Raw genomic sequence first — 21,538 nt, 5'->3', positions numbered from 1 at the left:
GACATAATGAATTGGTGACAAATTTAAAATTAAAAAAACATTTTAAAAACTCAAATTCTAAAAATAAGTAGTTATCCTGTAGATACCTGTTGCCCTGGATGGTACAAGCCCCTGAAGCCCACTTCATGGGGGTGTCGCTGACTTGGAGGAAGACTGTGAGGATGATTATTCCAGTGAGGAGGAGGAAAGGGCACTCGTGTCAGCTTGATGTCCTCTTCCTCAGAGTGTGAGCTGCCTTTGCCCCCCTGAGAGTTTCGCTTACGCTGAACTTGCTCTGTAGCCCTAATCAAACTTTCAGGTCCCAAATGTTTATTGCTACGATTACGTTTTTTGTCTTTGCGTTCCTTGTCTTCTCGACTGACGTGGAACTCTTCGTCTGTGTCGCCATCCTCTGATGGGAAGTGTTTCAACAAGGCTCGGTTAAAACACCGTTCCAGAGACTCTGCCATAGTAGTGTATTCTGCAGACAAAGGTGTACACATCAGCTGTGTGTATTTGATCAAATGTGTCAATAGTTCTCTCACATTTTTTTGTACATTATAAGCCTTCAAACACTTCAAAGCACAAAACTGCTCCACTGTTCTTAGCCTAGTCCTAGCTGAGTGACCAGGTCAGAGGGCGCAAGCTGACCCCTGTTTCTCCAACCTTTAGCTTCTCCTCCTCCACCTCAGGCATCCTCATAAGTCTCCTCCCCCCATCTCATGGGGGAAGAGTATTCATTTGGATGGATGGCTCTAGACAGGGGGCTTTAGTAGCTGGAATGTTTTTCTGGCACTGCAGGGCCCGAGTCCCCCTGAGCACTGGAGCACAACTCAATCACTCCCCATTAATCACTGTCAACCTGCCCTGGCCCCAGCCCCAAGACACAACCAAGTCCATCCCCCGCTTTTTGTGCTGTCTGACAGTCCATATCCCATGCAGCTCTCTTTAAATAATTTTTGGGCTTAATTTTTAAAATATACACATATTTGATGAGGATTAGCTTTTGCTAAGATGTAAATAATAAATGCGTTTTTTGGTAATCGCTTATTTACCACTATCTTCTCCGTTGTACTCAACGCAGTTTTCAAACATGAGCTTCACATCAGCAACAAACTCCTCCTTAGCAACATACTCCCCATCATTAAGCTTCTTTTCAATGGTGGACAGGTCCATGGGAGCCTGACAGGTTGAAAAAACAGAACAGTAAGGTTAGAAAATGTCTGTAGTGGTAAAATATTTGTAACAGAACACAGTAGTGAGCATGGAAACCCTCAGCATTTGAAGATGCATTTCAATCAGTGAAAAACAATATACCTGGATGATCTCATGGTAATTTGGAGCATAAGAGTCATCTACAGGCTCCAAGAAAGGCCAAGCATCTTTATGGGCTTTCAGGGCTTCAAGCACTAAAGAACACAAGTTGAATCCAATCAGGTAACAGAACAGAAGTAAAATCCAGTGCATCTGAATGATTTCGTAATCACTCTGTATGCATACCTTTATATAGAGCTGTATAGTCATCATCAATATCATAGCTGAAAAGTCCAATGTAAGATATAAATAGACAACATTAACTGGATCCAGTATCAAGCAAATCTGACATCAAGGATGAAAAGGCTCTTACAATTCTTTATTCTTGCGTGTTCTGCGGACAGGGGATGATGGCTCCAGATTTAGGAGCTCAGGTGGTAGGTCTTTTCCTTGAGACAGCAACCAAGCCTTTTCCTCTCGCATCTTACGCCTTTTTGCTCTCTCTGAGAAAAACAAATTAAAACAAGCAGTTAGATCCCCAAATGATTAAATTAAATTAAAATATATAAAGGTGAACATTGTTTTGATTTTTTTTTTTATTAAACCCTAAAGCTGAAAGTTTAAACCCAATGGAGTTCCCAGTGTTGAGATTGTGACAAAATATGAGTCCAGAAAAAACAAGCAGTGTCTTGAGATAATAATAATTGTTTTAATTAATTTTTAAAATTAAGTGGGCATGGATGGATTGCAAATACCATTTTTGCAATAATTGTTGCAATATCTGAATAGGTTGTTAAAGTAATTGGATAAAACGTATAATTGTTATTTCTGTTGTCATGTCTTAGTTCAGTTAGTTTACTAGCAAAATACAGTAGTCCCTCGCTACTCTGAGGTTTGACTTCTGTGGACTCGCTCTATCGCGGTTTGTGAACGTACAGTCCATAATATTGTACACACAAAATTATTTGTACAAGACACATGATTGTCAACGTTAATATTACTCACGTGATTGGGACAGTACTGGATACCGTACTGTAAAGTAAAAAGTTAACGAAAAAGTAAAATACTTGGGACAGGCGCTGCAATTTTGTAGTTTTTTCCTCAGTAAGCTTCCAGTCTATTCCCGCTCATAACGACCACATTTCCCAGAAGGCAACAGGGACCCACCCAGAAGCCTTTTGCCTTTCCTTTTGTTGAAAAAACAACAACAACAAAAAAACAGTGATAAAGTTTTGATCTGATCGGCGCCCAGCGGATGCAGAGAAGCCGCACTGGACCCACTGAACTGGACCAGAACTAGAGCAGAACCAGACCTCCAGACCAATTGGTGAATCTTGAGAGCTGGTACCTGGCCCACGAGGACTTATAAGCGCGGACGCACTGTTTCCGTAGCCCATCGGGACTTTTTTCTTCCAGACTTGGACACAAATCGACCACCTATGGTTGCATGCCAGCCAACGGAAGGTCTGACCCAAAATATGCTTCGGCGCTCAAGAGCTGCAATGTACTGGACCAGAACCAGACCTCCAGACTCTGCAGTGAACCCGAGAACAAGTAAGTAAAATTGGGTAGCTACATATAAGCACGTTGTTAAAATTTCCGTAGTAGGTTTAAGAGTTGACAGCATTGATTATGGGCTTGTTGCTGTAGGTTACGTCTGCATAAAGGAACTGGGTCGAACCAGAACCAAGAGATTTTACTTACTAGCTCAGGTTGATGTTCTGCAGAGCTAGTACTGGCAAGTAAAATTTAGTAGCTACATATAAGTATGTTGTTAAAATTAGTAGGTTTAAGAGTTTAGAACATTGATTGTGGGCTTTGTTGCTGCAGGTTACATCAGCAGAAACGAACCGAGTCGGACCAGAACAGTGTCGGACCGGAACGAGAGACGCTCCTGTTATTCAGAGCCTGAGTACAGTACTGTACGTATGTTGTTAAAATGACGTAGGTTTAAGAGTTTAGAGTATTGCAAGAGTGTGGGAAGGATTTCTAAAGCCTTAAAATATATATAAATATTAAAATAAATAGAACGTCGCTGCTTCGCAGAATTTCTCTTACTGCGGGCGGGTTCAGAACCGAACCCCTGTAATAAACGAGACTCCTGTATTTACATTTCAACCAGTGATGGTGAGAGTACTTCGCTTCTCATTAAGTTTGCCAGCATCGTAAATGAAAACCAAGCCGTGGATATCAGACAGCAGGAGTTCAATGAAGTAATAAAGAATGATTTTTCAGTCATCTTTTTGTAGGTCCAGTTGATCAAACCCACAGAACAGCATGTGTGCAATATGTATCACTGCTTTAGCTTTCAACATAAAAAAGCAGAAAGGCTTGAAAAGCCCCCTGCTGGGTGGATTAAAGACATTTGAGGGATGATTGTACATATCCATCCTACAGAGAGTATAGACCGAATCCCGCTGGTAATCTGTAATAACAATAATGAGGCTCCTCAAATCAAGCACCATCAGCAGTTCATTAACCCCATGATAGATGACATCAGAGGAAGAAAAGGCATCCACCATTTCTGCTCTCACATAATGTGTACTACACATTAATTATAGGCCTGAAGTGCAACAAGAGACTTTTTTGTTACCAAGGACCAAATCCCAGCCCTGGAGATGTGTAAGACTGCATGTAAGGTGCCCTTCACAATCCAAATTCCTTATAATAAAACTTTACATCAGTTTCTGACACTGGTTAGGTGATAGTGAAAAGTACTGTTTTTTTTGTGGATATTTGATACTCAACACAATACTTAATCTTTATTCTCTATTTTTTTTCCCCACAGAGCCAGCTGCCCAGTGAAATTTGGGATAAGAGTAAAATGTGTATTTTTTTACAACCAAGCTTCAGTGATCTCAATTTGCGTTCTGTTAATTTATTTATCCACTTTACCCTCCACAGCTTTGATCTTCTCTAGTTTCTCCCTCTGTCGTTCTTCCTGCACAAGCCTTTCCTCTTCTCGTCGCTGCTCGGCCAGTAAAACCTGTCTGTCCAGCTCTTCATCTTTCTTCCTCTCCTCCTCTGATCTGGTCTTCAGAGTATCCTGCATGCAAACAAGTTTTTCAGCTTTACCTGCACTTTTATTAACAAAAACTAGCATGCATACAGTTTTAATTTATGATCAGATGTTGTGAAATCATTCAGTGCTAAGTATATCTGATCCAAATAAAACATCCAGTCAGAAATTGGGTGATTAAACTTGAACCACGAACAGCTATAAAACCCACCTCGTTCTCTTGTTTAATGGGATGTTCAGAGAACCACTGGGCTGTGTGAACTGGATCTGGATCCAGGAGCTTCTGTTTCTGCTCCTTCTCCTGAAACAAACAAACAAAAACAAAACAGAGATGAAGAGTTGTGCTACTTCTTTAACACTTTGCATTACTCCATTTTAGTTTTCTTTTATAAAACTATACTTGGCCTATTTTGCTCTTGTTGTAAAGGGGACAAACTTGGGTGTGCTCTGCTTATGGCCATGTGTCTTACTCAACAATATAAAATCACTACAAATGAATATTTTGTTTATTTTAACTCATTACAGTGCTCCATCACTGCTGGGATACCAAGCATTTCACTGGGAGATGATACGACCACAGCTGAGAACACTGATCAACTGGTCAGTTTATTTTCATCATGTGTTTTTGTCATCAGGGCCCAGCACTCTTGGTGCCAGGTGAGAACTTCCTGACTGTATACCTGGATTGTTGAGCATGGACTTTGTTGTTCCTGAATACTTGTTGCCTCGGATGTAGACTATTTTAAGATTGAGGTAGTTTTGACAGTACATTGTTGAACAACAATCTAAACACAGGAAGGTGACACCTGTTTCACAGTCAATGAGGGAATTAGTTGCTTTCATCATTATTTTATTGCACTTTTGTGTGTAGTTTGAGGAGAGTTTGCTGAATTGTTAGCAGCCAAAGATGTAAACAGCATCAATCTGGCATTAATGACAGATATTAATTATATTTCTTTCATTGTCAAGCCTTTTCAAATTTTGGGGGAAAATTATTTCAGGATCTGTTTTACATAATCAACACATTTTTATTTGAGAAATCAACACAAGTATACCACCACAACAAAACCGAAACACTCACAGACCCTCAGATATTAAGAAGAATTAAAACATTTTTTTACTCTCCACTCCCTCAAGTCAGTCTCTCACCTCTCTTCACGCTCAGTCAAGATAATACACAAATTAAAATAACACCTAATATGCCTCCCCAGATTTTTATGAAATACATTATAATACATTTAGATAAGTTCAAGGTAGTGTACAGGACATGGGAACCAGGTGGAGAGTGACCAATAATTGCACTTAAGAATAAAGTTGTAACAAGTCAGGCTGTTTGAAAACATTTCTTCTACCAAAGATGAATCACTAGAAATTTTTTTATTTTTTTGTTACCTGGGCTCCACCGTTTCAAATAAAAATAACCTATTAAATGCTATAAACAGAAAACAAATGACTCATAACAGGAATATATTTAACTTTAAAAAGGATCATTACGAATAACTTTTTGCGTTGCATGTAGAAATTAAAACATTATAACACTCAGTAGTTCTGGGATCTATTCAACAACTAGGAGCCCCACAAATGTACATGTCAAATTAAAGTGTGCATGTGCAAAGGTGAGGAGGAAAAGGAGGAAGGAAGATGTGGGTGAGGGATGAAAAGGCAAAGAAAGAAAAAAAGTCATAAGTTAAAAAGGCCATCCAGATGTTCCTGATCTGCTGTACAGCATCATGTCCACCACAACTCATTGACCCATTCCATCTCTGCCTCTTGTTTACTTGGAAACACTGATGTTTCCTCAGGCTACACAGCTCTACCCACCATACCCCCCCCCCCCCCCACACACACACACACACAACATTAGACAGAGCGCCTCTGGTGTCACCACAAAGAGGTTGACGGAATCCTGCAGCACAGCAGAGCTGTCACTCAAGAGGCCCCGTCCTGCCTCAAGGTGAGCTCTTGCTGGCTGTCAGTGCTTCATTAAATAGCTGCTGACAACAATCACAGTCATTCAAAGAAATGTTTATGGGAAACTACATTTGGCACACGTGCAAAAATAGACCAACCTAAAGACACGTGTAAGTAAAATATCTACACGTTATTTATGAAAGAAAAGGAGAAACTGAATTTGCTTGACATATAAACCATTTTGATTTGTGGATTAAGTAAAAATTGGACATTTAATTAAAATTTTATACATAAACGAACAAGAATCCCCACTGCTAATGTTATATACTAGGGGAAAAGCGAACGGAAATATTTTGAACGCCTTATAGTAGTGGAGAATTGACTGCGGACCCATTCACCTACTGACCATTTGCAATTAGTGCGTGACCTCTCTGCTGACATCAGACTGCCAGCAGCGTTCTTTACTTTACTGCTGCTGATGATGGAGAAAGGCTCACAGGGTTTCTATAGCAACAGTCAATGCTGGTTATACATCACAATAATAGGCAGCGCCCACCGATCTTTGCACAAACAGGTAGATTACAACAAGGAATAGCTCTGAGCAACGGTGGCAATCAATGATCGAAATAAATAGGATTTAAAAAAAAGTTTTCTCTTTTTATTTTTGTATGGCTAAAACTCTAACTTCCATTTTTGTGGCAAAAATAGATAAGTTAATTTAATTTACAGTTACTCCATTTAGGAAAATAGGAGAACTTGTTAAAGTTTTTTAAATAATTTTCTTTGTACCTAATGATCAAACATAAAAGTAAATTATAAGCTATGCAAACCTTATTTTAAATTTTTTTTAAATAAAACTTCTCACACTGACATACAATCACCTTTTTTTTGTAAAGTCCATGTTCTGAACTCAATTGACTTCAATGGCAAGTGTGTCTTTTAGTAAAAGCATTACATTCTGCATTGCAAGAGGATTTTGGTACAGATACTTCAGGTACCTGCCAACTTTCCAGCATTCAGGTTTATTTTTGTTTAGCAAGAAAAAAAGAGGAGTTGACTTTGACATGCTTGAACAGCGAAACAAGTCCAAGAATAATCTCCCCCTGAGGACGGACACACCAAGTTCTGAGATGTAACTCGAAAGCTCTCTGTCTGTCCAGCCATACAGAACATATGGAGACTCAAATCTGAAGAGACTAAATGCTGTGAGAAAAAAAAAAAAGGGTTGTAAGCTCAATCATTCAGGTAGATAACAACAAAAAGGTTAAATCGTGTCATCTGGACCAATTTGGACAGTAAATGCTGCGAACTTCATGACAGAGGTGCAGCACAAAATTAGGGACAAGCAGAGACCAGTTTTACTTCACGTTACCATTTTTAAAGCCATAACAAGCAGCAAAAAGGACTGGGAAGTTTAATGTTTTACATCTAAATCAAATTAGGATTAAATTATTATTTTTTAATATTAAGAGATGTCCCCTTGCAAGATTGGCCATTTTCTGGAAAATACAAATTTGACCAAATTTTTTTTTTAAGTCCGTCAGTAAATATAGAAGAGTAAAATCAGGTTTACGTTTTGCAGTTTACAAGTTGGTTTTCTGCATTTGCGCACAACCAAAAAATAATTACTGTAACAATGAGCCTAATTCTGTGAGAACAAAAACTGTCACACAAAAAATATAGATGCAAGTCTGTGTGTTATGACGTTATATGATTTAGACCTAAACAAATCCTGATTTTATGCGCAGAAAAAGACTTGACGACTGTGAGGTTTTTAGTGTCTGACCTTGTACTCAATCATGTTGCTGATCTCAGGCAGAAAATTTTGGCTGATGACGCGATAGAGGTGGCGATCCTGTGGAGACGTTTTGTCCTTGATGCTCTCTGCCAGTCCCGTCCACTGTTCTTTTGTGTCACACACAAGGGACCAGGCGCCTCGCTTTCGGCCTGGCAGAAGCAAAGAGGAGAAACAGTTTATTGATTCTGACGGGTGGGGGGAAGAAAAACTATTGAGTTGGTGCAAAAAAAGGACACCAAGAACGTTCAGTATTGTCAACTCTAAAAATGTCACTTCATTCAACCTTTATTTAAACAGGTTAGTCTCATTGAGCTTCAAGGACTCATGTGCAAGAGAGACCTGTGTACTTGTATGCATGAGATTATTTTACCCATGACTGGAGAATAGTCATCAAGTCCATTTTCTGAGTTTACTTCAGCCACTTCACCTTCCCCATCACTAAGAAAAACATGAATCACAAAGATGTATGAATGCAAAGTATATAAAAAAATCCTACGCATTTAGAGTTCTAGTAAAAGAGCAATTGTGCATTACATTATAAATAAACTTGCAGAGTAAATTTTGAAAGTAGTTGGAACTTTAACAAACATTTAAAGCAGCATATTATTAAAGACAAAGCTTTAAACATTTTACTAATTACCGGTACTCAAACTCTTAAATCTCACTTCGTATCATTTGCTAGGACAATAAAGCCTTTTGTTTTAATACAAATAATATAAGTATATAAAGACCAGGTGGAAAATATCTATTTAGCTGCTGTGATGTTCATTAATTATCATTAGTACATCTGTGTGTGTATCATATGAATTGTTCCACGTGCCACTAATTCTCCACATTACCCCAATTAATTGTTTTTCCCCCAACCTTAGATAATGGTCTTCAAACTTTCTCTTTTTTGGTGGCCTTCCCCTCTTCTTCCTCTCTGGCAGCGACAGATCAATTGCTTCACTGTTTGAAAGCACACAAAGCATATAAAAACATTTAAATCAGCCATTCCACAAGTAATGAGAAACTGACTCATTAACAAAGCTGAATATAAACACTAAGCTTTTACCAGTTACGCAGTTTGCACATCCACTAAACCACAGAAAACATGGCCCATGACAGTATTCACTTATTGAACAAAAATACACAGATGCTGATTTTCACCTGAACTGAACCTCCTTTCTCTGAAGTGGCTCTTCTTTATACATACGAGTGCCATAAAAGTACCAGTAGAGGGCTCCATTTCCATCTTGCCCCAGAGGTTCCACCCTCAGGCTGTCTGCATCCAGGCCCTGTGGGAGGCGAGGGTGGAGACATGATCTTTCTCAAATTGTGTTTTACGTCATAAGCATTTAGTGGATTATGCCATTCAGTCCTTGGAGCCTACAAAGTTGTGAGTCATACACAGATATGAAACATTTTACCTCTCGCTTACAGAGAGCGTTTATGACCTAAAACTGGGATGTTGCTTAAATAAATAAAGAAAAACTTAAATTAGGAAAAATAAAACACCAACAAAAAACTAGAACTAAAAATACTACCTTTGCAACAATTATAAACTGTATCTTAGCTGAACTCATTCAGACCTTTCTTGAACATTTGCTTTTGATTCTGAACTACAGTTTACATGCCAGTACCTGCAAACGCAGAAGGGATGAAAAAGGTGACAAACCTAGCGCCTGCACCACCACCCCCCAGAAGATTTTGTGATTTTTAACAAATTAAGCACTTTAGTACACTACAAGAAAAAACATTAGGGGAAAAGACATCTACGTTTACCTAAACACTTGATAAAACAACTATTTTTGAGACATCTAACTAAATTAAATCAGGTCCTCTGGATGGATTAAAAAATAATAATAATTTTTTTTTAAATTGTTGAAATTATTGAGCGTGCATCAGAATATTTTAGAGAAACCTCATTCAACTAGTCCATATAGGCATCATCCTGTTTTAAACCCACTCCTATGGCTAAGATAATGACATTAATGTGACACAATTTAGCACAAACAATGACTTTAGTGGTGCACTCTACTTTTATTGGTAATTTTTTATTTAGTTTTATTTGTAATACAATTTGCCATTGTGCTACACAATGGAGACACTGAAATGTATGTTTAAAATAAGAATATTAATTTTACCCAATGAACAGGTGACATTTTAATAACCACCAACAGTGAATTTAGGGGGGCTTTTTCTTATGCCATCTACCACGCCTCAAGCGACAAGTTTGCAGGTATGACTTTAAAGGAAACTTTATAAGATAATCCAGTAACGTTCCCCAAGTTATAAAAAAAATAATTTGTTGTAATGCTTGACAAAATGACCACCTATTTTGGGTGTCTGCAAATCTGCAATCTGTAAAAACTGAATTTGTCAAAGGAGGACCATTTGCAACACTAACTGATGTAACTTTGCTGACGTTGACAAAAACTTTGAAACACAACTGATTGCAAGTAATAAAAAATAATTTAAAAAAAACTTCAAAAATCAAGAAAAAAAATAGAAATTTAAATCCCCCCCAAAAAAACCTGTAGGACAAAAGATTATTTCTTGAGCTATACCTTTAGCAGGTCAAAGACATCAGCAGCATCTAGGCGGTAGTCACAGAGTCGATGCAGTATTTCCACTTGAGTGCGAGGTGGGAGGTTCTCAAACGGGCCCTCGTGAAGCGGGTTTGGCTTCCCTTCTTCAAGTTCCCACCGGTAGCTGATGATGTCATCCAGGTAACTGCTAAATGTCTGAGGGCTAAAACAATTTAAGTGTATCGCTGTAAATGTCCGTTTATGTCAGGTTTGTTTCAACATATCTACAGAACAATCATGTCTTCTGGTGCACAGCTCAGACTTATTCAGCACAGGTTTTCAAAAATGTTTTAGATTATTATGATTTTTAAGTCAGCGTTAGCTATCATTATTCAAGGGGAGCGCTCCAACCCCACCAGTGGCACTGGCTGTCTTCCCATGAATGTCAGGGCATGTAGTAAATTAATAAATTTATGGCTGCATCTGCACATGACCAGTTCACTGCAGTTGCTAAAGATGTGAAAACAAAAACAGCAACCACCCTTCCACTTAGTCGCACCCCTACGTCCCTGTGATATTTGAACTTTGCATGATAGACTGAAGAAGTCTTAATTTTTTTTTGTCTGTTTTTTTGTTTTGTTCTTTTGAATGTCCAGAGGACCAGACTTAACTTTTTTTAGATTTGGATGATAGAGTTGGGTGTTAAACTAAATTGTTTTCCATCGGCCATAGTCAGCCCAACTAACTATTGGTGATATATTTGCACATGTGACTTTCATGGTTTTTTTGTTTGTTTGTTTGTTATCGAGGAGGGGCAGACTGGGCAGAATGTCCAGTCTCCACACTACTGTAAAAGTCAGTTTGTGTCCAAAAGAAAACAAAAAAATCTTTATTTACTTTGGTTTTCAAACAAGGACATACTTAAACATTTTGACAGGAAATCAGCAAGATCTGAGCTGCAAGGTCTGGGCAGAAAATAAAAGTTACAACCAAATTTATCATACCAGGAACAAACGTGGTCAACGTCTTACATGTCCTTGTCGTCCTAACGAGCAAGGAAAAATCTCTCTTTATCTTTGGGTGTGTCATAAAGCATAAACAAACAAACAAACAAAAACCAGCAACAAAACTGTCGCAGGACTCAAGAGGAAGCTGCTAGACCACTAGACTGAGGAACAGCTTCTACCCTGAAGCTGTTAAGACTCATGAATCCCTAATCAGGATTATAAATGTGAAAAAAATCACTGTAATGCCACTTGATTGTTGATATGTGCTGCTGATCTCATGCTGCTGATTTATTTCACGCTGCTGTGTTCATTCATACTCATCTGCTCACACAGACTCGTGTTCGTGCTGTTGTTGTTCGGTGTATTGTTTTTGTACTTTTAGTGCTTAGTGTTCAGCATATTTCTTAGTTCAAATCTTAGATCTTATAACTGTTTTTCTTTACAATTTATATTTTTGTTGGATGTAACTGGGACCCTGTGTACACAATGTTGTTCCACCACATGTACCATGTGGTGCAAATGACAACAACAAAACCGTGACCTTGCCACAGGCTGCTGATACTGATTTTATTTATTTTTTTCAGCTGCTCCCTTCCTCAGGGGTCACCACAGTGAACTAACTCGCATGAAGACTTGGCAGTTGTGTTTATGCCGGATGGTGCCAAGGAAAGCAGATGGTGGGGGTTAAGGGCCTTGCTCAAGGGTCTAGAGTGAGGCAAATGAGGGTGGAGGTAGGTGTGGGTGTTTCACCTTTTCCACCCATATTTTGATGTTGTCGGTCCAGGTAGTCAAACTGGCAACCTTCTGGTCACAGGCCCACCTTCTCTAACCTCTGCGCCACCACACTCGATAATTTATTTAAATATAATTATATAAATAAAACAAATATATTTGTTTGATTCTCCAAAGTCTGTGTTTAACAGCTAACAGGTGATTGTAAAACAGCTGCCATGACATGTCACAGTGACAATAAACTGTCTCTGAGGACAAACTGCACCACAGTGAAGCTTCAACTGCAGGATTACAAGACCCAGAGATCATGGAGCTACTGAAGCTCCTTCAAGTACTCCTGCATGTTAGAAAAAGGTTCAAACGCAGTTATTTTTCAGAAAGGATATGAGGCTGAAGTAAAACGGCACTAAGTATCAGTTGTAGCAAAGTATGCATCTCGGTTCCAAATGGGCTCAGGAATAAAAAGATTCATCTTTACTTTTCAGTACTTAGTCAGATAAGCCCCTGCCCAGGGGCTCAGGGCAGGAGTTTATCTGAGCATTTCTGCAACAGTACGCAGAAAAAGGGACATTACAATATGGCTTATCTTGAAAGAGCAGTGTGCACTTTTCACACAGCTGCAGGCTCCCCCTTTCTCACCGCCCCATCTCTCTCCTCCTTTCTGTATCCTAGGTTTCTCAGACATCCTCCCTCCCACCTTTCTCACTGCTCCGGCAGAGCGTTTAACGCGTGCAGATGAAAAGGCCAGCTTTGTGAAAGGCCAGCGCTGAACAGCCAGCCCCCGGGATGCCAGCGCCTGTCCAGTCCAATAAAGCAGGCTGTCTTCCTGTAACTGGCCGCCTGGGTGGAAAAACTGGATCGCTCCAGCCTCTGCGCTTATCACTTCACTGTAGCACCATGATATCTTCTAATGATTGATGACAGTGTAGACAGGGAATCCCCAGCTGCAAATAAATACATCTGTGGATTTGAATACCAGCTTCAACAACAAAGTCACTTTCTCTCACTGTGAAAACGTGGGAGAGAAAGGTTTCTCTGCTTTCATATAGAGCAAGCACAATGATCACAACACACCATCTTAACATGGTCTAAGTAAATTCTGACTTCTTGTTTTACTGTCGGTGACTCAGAGCTTCTGTGGAGGTTCCTGGAAGCTATGGCTTTAAAAAAAAAAAAAAATTATTAATGTAAAGTTTACTTTTTAGAAGTTAAAAATTGGCTAAATTACAATTTTCTATGGTCCTTCAGATGTTTAATAAAAAATAATAACAAAAATACTTTGAATGTCTTTAGCCCTATTCGCACAGGATTAGTTTTCCCTAGGGACCACATGCTATTTGTAATAAGTACGGAGATTGTGTTGTTAATCCTGTGCAAATTGGCCATGTCAGTAATTTGTAAAGTAAACCCCCCCCCCCCCCCCCCCCACCCCCAAGTTACCTACTATATTTTGCTGAACTCAGAGGTCCTGTGATAATACTAATCCAAAGCGAATACGCATCTCTGTGATTTGGACAGAAATGAGCCGGATCCGACATGTAATGAGGGATTTGTTTTGTTTTTGTTTAAGCAAAATCATTTGGAAAAATACAGAACAAGCTATTTTAAATTAATGCGCTGCTCACTTCGGCTGTTTTTTAATGTTGTATTTTTTCTCGCTTCGGCTTTTATGCTGCTACTTCCTTCACCGCAGATGACAGGAGGTGCAGAGAGGCGCGCGTGATCAGCTGACCCATCCATCCATCATATTTACCTGCTTCTTCCTTTTCGGGTAGTGGGAGTCATTAGTGCCCATGTCCAGCCATCACTGTGCGAGAGGTGGGGGACACTCTGGACAGGTCACAAGTTCATTTCAACTGGCAGGCCAGCAGACGCGCGGACGTTCAGGCGCACAGCCGGTGACAGGTTGTCTATCTGAGCTTACCGTGGCTTTTTTTTTTTTTACGTCTTAAACCAGCCAGTCGGACCTGCCTCCTCCTCAACAAGTAGATTAACACAATTTTATATTGTGCATTCTTTTTTGTCAGTGCTGATTAGTAAAACCACATCAAAACCTGAGACCGACCCAGCCCACACATTAAGCACATTATTAAGGACCGGCGCGGTCGTGACAATGCAGCGCGTTAACATCATAACCGGAAGATGTCTGTAAATTTCAGCTAAATCTCAGGTTTAGTTATCCCGTGTGAATGCGCCACATTAAAAGCAGACGTTGGGAAGTAGTTTATTTATTACACGTGGTCCCTAGGTAAAACTAATCCCATGCGAATAGGGCTTTTGTTACATTTTAGTTTTACAGTTCAAAGACAAAGGAGATGTATTTTTAAAGCAAGAAAAGTAGTGAACTACTTGAGATTTATTTGTTAACCCTATTATTAAGAGCGCATCGCCAATGACAGTTTTAGGTGGTACATTTTTTTCTTAGGTGGTAAAAGTTTAACCCAGTTGGACATATTTAGTGTAATAAATATTATAATGTTGAGTTTGAAGCTTTTTAGGGTGTGCCAACTTAAGTACATATATATAATAAACATTAATATCAAACTTGATCATGAGTGGGAGAACCTTCATCTTCTCTAAAGAAACACCAACAAATATTTTCCACACAAAGGTAAAAATATTTCCTTGAAGTTGTTGCTTACTGTAGTGCTGTGACTCATATTTTTTCATTTATACTTCGTAAAGAGTGGCAGCCTAGTGCCACACCAGTGTGTGCTTTTACATGACATGTTGGTAATACTCTAGGATCTTTAATGCACCAAACTTAGTACTTACGTGATGTCTGACCGTTGGTAACATCCTTGCAACAAACAGGCAACCAGACCACCGAGGAAATCAAAGTCCTGTTCCGACACGGCTCTCTCAAGTTCCTGGTCAAAAGAGAGGAAAAAAAAAAGGGATCAAAGTTAATGCAATGAAAAAAACAATCAAGCATGTACTTTTACAGACAAAAGACATCTGCACAAAGTAAAAAAAAAAATGTTACAGGTTCATCCACGCTCAATAATCCAGGTACATAAATCTAACAAGGTTGGTCTTCTTTGTCCAAAATACTTCAAAAAACAGACAAAAAAAAAAGACAAAATGTTTCAACAAAGGAGAATCCGTCCAGATGACCTGACGCAACCTGGGTAGAGTTACAGGTTTATCATGTTAGCAAATGTTGCATAAGTTGTCAGGGCACAATTACAGAAGCAGGTCACAATAATTTTTAAAAATGTACCGGTAGTTGAGAGATGATGCAGTAAAGTTTTATAGATGGACAAATACTGTATTTTTCACTGAAGGGGAAATCAAGTTTGCGTACAACAAAATATGAGTAAGTTTTTGTCTTTTGTAAGGCCAAGATTTATTCACACAGCATGTTTCAAATATTAGTCCAGTTGTGAGCTTGATTGTGCTTCTTCATCCTCTCTGCTATGCTTTACAAATGAGCCTATCATACTGCTTTAGAGACTCAGAGATGTATTTGTCATAGACACCACACGTGGTACATGAGGTGGAACGAAACTATGTACGCAGGGTCCCAGTTACATCCAACAAAAACACAAATTGTAAAGAAAAACATTAGTAAGATCCGAGTCATGAACTAAGAATGTACTACATTCACTAAACTTTACTGCTGTAGGGAAATCACAAGAACAAGTGAAACAATCAAATGTAGGTTTGTTCCTCTATGAAAAACAACAATCCTAACATTTCCGTAATGAAGTAAAACTGAGTATTGAACAATCAGAGTGAGCTAACTTTTAATCAGTTACCATTCGTCTTACAGAAAACATCACCAATGCTTTTGTACTGTTAGTTCCTGGAGGATTTCACACCATTATGTTTACATTTAGCTAATGCACACAATTCCTAACTTTGCCTAGGGTGACAACCATATTTCTGTGGAAACATGTGTGGGTTTAAAAATTACTCGGAATAAAACGCTGTCATGTAAGCGGTTGTTACAGATCATTTGACCCAGAACTAGGTAATTACTTTGGGTGAGCAATGATCAAATTAAATTAGGATTTTTACGGACATTACAGACCTGTAGAGACATAAAGAGTTTTCACAGCCTATTGTGACACACACAGATGAACAACAGGACACTTTTCCAGTCACTAAAGTTGGCTGTCACTAAAGTTAACAATATTGCTTATAAGCAACTTTAGACTTTCTTATTTATAAAGAACATAGGGATTGTTGTTTTCCAGTACAGTAGTCCCTCGCTATTTTGCAGTTCGACTTTTGCGGACTTGATCTTTTGCGTTTTTTCCAAGTAAGATTGCACACGAGAAAAAAAAAAAAAAGGAAAAAAATTGTACACGACACACGATTGTCAACTTTAATATTACTCACATGATTGGGACAGTACGGGATACTGTACAGCAAAAAAGTTATGAAAAAAAAAATACTTCGGACAGGCACCGCCATTTTTGAAGTTTTCTCTCAATAAGCCTATAATGTATCGCCACTCAAAATGACTACATTTCCCAGAAGCCAATAGTGCCCCACCTAGAAGACCCGTTGTTTTCTGCTGAAAAGGAGGGAAAGTTATGAGCCGATCTGAAAAAGTTCGGTCCTTATCCATAGTAATTCGGCGCCCATCGGATGCAGAGAGCCGCATGGAACCAACCAGGAAGCAAACCAGAGCCGGACCTCCATAATCAGCTGTGAATCTGAGGGCCGCCTGTCAGCCCACGAGGCCTTCCGAGCGGGGAGGCACCGCCTGGAGGTCTGGTGTTTTCCCCAGAGCACACCAGGACTTCCCCCATCCACATTTGGACTCCATCTTGACCACCGTGTGGTCCCGTGCTGGCCATCCGAAGGTCCTGCTCACTCCAAAAACATTTTGGTGCTCAAGGGTTGCAGAAGGCCAACCAGAACCGGACCAGAACCAGCAGGGTAGATCCGGCAGGGTAGTTCTGCCAGACCAGAACCGAGCCGCTGTTTCTGCAGAGCTGGTGAGTAAAATTTTGCAGTACTGTACAGTACATATACGTATGCTATTAAAATAAGTAGGTTTAAGAATTTGAAAGTGTGTGAGAAGGGTTTCTAAAACCTTAAAATATATATAAATACTAAAATAAATGTAACATTCCTACTTCGCAGATTTTCACTTATTGCTGGGGGGTCCGGAACGTAACCCACATGACAAACAAGGGACCACTGTAGTTAAAAAAAATAGTTGCTGTTTTTCCTCAAAAAGCCTGGCAACACAGCTACAGCAAACTTGAGTCCCTGCAGAATAAAAAGCTGTGGGTAAAGAGAAGACATGTTTGGGTTTAGGGAGAACCCCATGTTTAAAGTAATTTAGTATTTGGAGAAACAATCATTGCAGTGGCAAAGGTTAAAAATCTGAACAAATTCCTTATATGCAATTTAACTGCATATTAGAACAGATAATACAATCAATAGTCAGAATGCTGAGGTGTATGTAAAAGGAGCTAGTGTAAGGGAAGATGGCAGAGGTAGACAGCAGGAGGGAAAATTGGAATTTGCCACTTGTCTCATTAGGGTTTTGTGGTTTACCAGAAGTGACTGGACTGAAGCAGTGATTCAAGTTTAGCCATGAACCCTCTCCTGCCTGGCATTGTGTTTGGCCATTGAGGTTTTATGAAGCGGCAGTAACTGGCAGAGCAAACTATAAAAGACCTGAGAGCCCCAATGAAAGATGGCAGGCAGCAGGGGCCATGAGCCACAACCCAGCCGTGCTCCCTCCTCTCCTCTGCTGACCAACCGAGACGCAGCACCACTCATGGTTTACCAGCATGCACTTCTCTCCCCAATGATACGCAAAGGCTCTGACATTGAACAGGAGAGAAAAGAGGGATAAAGAGAGGCTTAGATTCCGGAAATGCAAATGCAGTTTTCCATCAGCCAAGCATCCATTTGACTTTTAAGTCCTCTTTTGCAGGATGCAAAACAAATGCTTTCGGGTGAAGCCTGACCAGATGCTCTTTAGAAAACAAACATGGCCCCTTTCAGCTGACCACTTTCTTTTCAACAACGTTCCTTTAATGAACAACTGAAGACACCCTTTTCCTGTGTCACTTTTCTTCGCCTCATTACTTTTACTACTGCACTTATATGAGAGTTGTTGCCTTCTCATCAGAGGTTCAACACACAAAAACAGTTCAAAGTTGTTTTTTTGACATAATGAAGTAACAGGAGGTTTAATTATTGTGCTGAAACTTGTCTCTCTTTTGTTTTTCCCTGTAAGAACCTAGCTGAACTTAGGTCACCAAATGTCAGCATACACACCTCCTGGCCATAGAGGATGACGGAAGCCAGAAGTCAACAAGTCAGCACGATGAAAAACAGAAGGAGAGGAGGGGAGGGTTAAGAGAAGTTGAAAAACAGGATAAGATAAAGGTGTATGCTTGATGTTAAAAAAGGATGACAATCTAGAGAGCCAGTATGATGTTGCTTCTAGCTTAAAATATTCAATTTCACTAAATGCGATGACAAAAACCAGGTTTTATGACACAAAAGCTTGCAATTTCACTATAAGCAATCTGAAGAATATATGAAAATGACCCATATGAGAGAGTGGATTTAAAGAATATTTCAAGACGTACAAAACGTTATGATATATGTTCAGTGAGTACAAATTACAAAAGTTAACCTGTTTTAATATTTAAAATAGTAAGAAATCTCATGATACAATGTTACATAGATGGTTTAATTCTGCTACCAAAAGAGATTAAAAAAAAAAACATTCAGTTCTATCTTTTCGTCAAGACTTCCGCAACTGATTCTCCTTTATATAAAATAGGTTGAAATCCTGGTGCCTACTATACATTCACTGAATATACTAAAAATGTAGACTGGAAAGAGACTGGTCAATGTCACTTTGGAGTGACCAATCTGATCCAAGTTTGTCTGAACTCATTTCAGAGACATAGTTCAGAGTTGATAAGCAAATAACTTCATCTCTTCAGCAACAGCATAATAAAAGACAATATTATAATCTACACTCAATCAATACAATTCTACCATGTTCATTGAACAGGTGTCATTTATTGTGTTAAAAAAAAAAACAAAGAAAAGGATCAAAAAGAAAATCTGGCTCAAGAGATGAAGATCCAGTAAACAGACTTGTGAAACTCATTAGGACCTGCTGCAACAAGTTCATTACACTAGTTGCGACCAGTTGTGTCTTATTGTGAAAGCAAGTCGACATACAAGATGAAACAATTGGTTTGGATGAGCTGTTTTAATCTGCAAGAAAAAAAAATCTTGAGGTTTTATGTCATGAAGACTGACAATTGACATAACAGCTAGTTCTTTTATAAATATACATTATACACATCATACATACATTATACACTTTATACATTTGCATTAAACATTTTATATAATATATCCATTAGGTAAAATAAAGAAATTTAGTAAGTTACAAAAATAATATGTTAATAGCTAGAGCTGGGCGATATCTCGATATTTTAAAATATCGAGGTACTTTTTTTTTTTGCAATATAAGATGAGACTATATCACTATAAACGATATATAGTGCAGTTTGAAAATCGGCCTGCTGTCCTCTTTCTCCCATGCGACACCACTTCTCCCTCTTTGAATACAAACACACAGCCTCTCAGCTGCGCTCCCACAGCTTCCTGCTTCTCCAGGAGGTGGGCGGGAGACGTTTAGCACAGCAAGTAAACACGAGAGATGTATGAAGAACAGCTTAGCTAAAAAGAAAAACAATGGCTGTTCTTTCGAAGATGGTTTGGAATTAAATTGTCAGATGAGCAGCAGAAAATTTTTTTCTGTAGACAATGCTGAAAACAAGTCCCGACAAAAGGTCGAACTACAAATCTTTTTCACCATTTAAAACTGGAGTATGAAGCTTGTGTGAAGCTGCAGCTCCGACAGACTTCAGCCTCCTTCCCTGAAACAAACCATGGTATAAAAGTCATTTAGCTGTGTTGTGCCTTATGAGAGGAACAGTGAGGTGTTGCGACATTAATAAATCAGCAGCTTTTAATATTGCCAAAGACCTGGTCCTTAGCAGCTAACAAGACGGCTAACGCTTTAGCCGTCTTGTTCCACAGCTGAGACTGGGACTGTGTCTTTAGCGACACGATAAGCTGTTGATTTATTAATGCCGCAACACCTCACCGTTCCTCTCATAAGGCACAACACGGCTAAATGAGTTTTATACCATGGTTTGTTTCAGGGAAGGTGGCTGAAGTCTGTCGGAGCTGCAGCTTCACACATGCTTACCAACGTTGTGAAGGCGACACAGTTGAAGATGATTATTATTTATAAAGGTCTAAAAAATAAACTAATATATGTAAATAGTTTATTTTTTAGACATTTATTTTGTACAGCTAAATTTATTTACAATATGTGCCTGTGTGACAATTGGGACAAAGTTTTGACTCAAATATATGTTTGTTAGCACAAGCAAAACGTTTTTTTTATTTTGTTTTTTTTTCATTCAATCTTTATTTATACAGGCTAGCTTCATTGAGGCACGAGGACTCATTTACAAGAGGGAACTGTTCCAGACAGAACATATAAAGTACAGAAAAAAATAACAGTAAACAATGACAACAATGTACTTGTACTTATACTGTATATGTACTTATATAACTTGTACTTGTATTTATATACTGTATGTAAATAAATGTCTAAAAAACAAACTTTAATTTTTATTTTTTAGACATTTCTTTTGTACAGTTACAGCTGTTTACTATGTATGTGCCTGTGTGACATCTGGGACAAAGCTTTGACTGAGAAATATATTTTTGTTATTACTTTATGGAAAGAAAAAAATATTTAGGTATATATCGTATATCGCGATTTATCTTTAAAATACCACGATATTCATTTTGGTCCATATCGCCCAGCCCTATTAATAGCAATAAGCTGTGGAAGTACTAGAATTGTGTCATAGCTCTGCTCTCTGTCAGCTCCTCTGTCATGCTGCACACTCAGTAATCACTCAACTCATGTCACCTGTCACCGCTCATTATCCCACAGCTCCACCACCTGGTCCAGTCAGTACTTAAGCTCACTCATTCCTCTCAGTCTGGGCCAGATTCTCTATCCTGTCTCATCAGCAGTAGATTTTCCAGCATTCCATTGATTGACTCATCACGTTCATGACCCTTGCCTTGACCACGACCACGCTTTTGCCTCAGCCCTCGTCTGCTTTTGCTCATCTGATCAGGTACCGACTCATGCTCTTGTTTTTTTGACTCTCTTTTTGGATCACGTACTGGATACTTCTGCTGAACAACTGACTTCACGGTATGAACTCTGCCTTTCCCTTCTGACTGTTTTTTTTGGATCACGGATTAAAGGTCAAGCTCATTCTGTATCACGGAC

General features: G+C 39.0%; 1 protein-coding gene across 1 annotated transcript in view; it reads right to left on the bottom strand.

Annotated features, from left to right (window-relative positions):
- LOC119416244 (cat eye syndrome critical region protein 2 homolog) overlaps positions 1-21,538 on the bottom strand; it is a 52,091-nt gene that overhangs the window by 5,066 nt on the left and 25,487 nt on the right. The window contains exons 2-14 of the mRNA XM_037683451.1: positions 14,986-15,080; positions 10,511-10,694; positions 9,111-9,238; positions 8,826-8,909; positions 8,332-8,399; positions 7,950-8,110; positions 4,464-4,553; positions 4,129-4,279; positions 1,607-1,736; positions 1,480-1,517; positions 1,297-1,388; positions 1,035-1,161; positions 87-460 (exon numbers count right to left, since the gene is read on the bottom strand). Coding sequence (XP_037539379.1) covers positions 87-460; positions 1,035-1,161; positions 1,297-1,388; positions 1,480-1,517; positions 1,607-1,736; positions 4,129-4,279; positions 4,464-4,553; positions 7,950-8,110; positions 8,332-8,399; positions 8,826-8,909; positions 9,111-9,238; positions 10,511-10,694; positions 14,986-15,080 — 1,722 coding nt within the window. The remainder of the gene's footprint in view (positions 1-86; positions 461-1,034; positions 1,162-1,296; positions 1,389-1,479; positions 1,518-1,606; positions 1,737-4,128; positions 4,280-4,463; positions 4,554-7,949; positions 8,111-8,331; positions 8,400-8,825; positions 8,910-9,110; positions 9,239-10,510; positions 10,695-14,985; positions 15,081-21,538) is intronic.

This window comes from Nematolebias whitei, chromosome 10, assembly GCF_014905685.2.
Source record: "Nematolebias whitei isolate Nwh7 chromosome 10, NemWhi1, whole genome shotgun sequence".
Lineage (NCBI taxonomy): Eukaryota > Metazoa > Chordata > Actinopteri > Cyprinodontiformes > Rivulidae > Nematolebias > Nematolebias whitei.
This window is presented reverse-complemented; position numbering and strand designations above follow the sequence as displayed.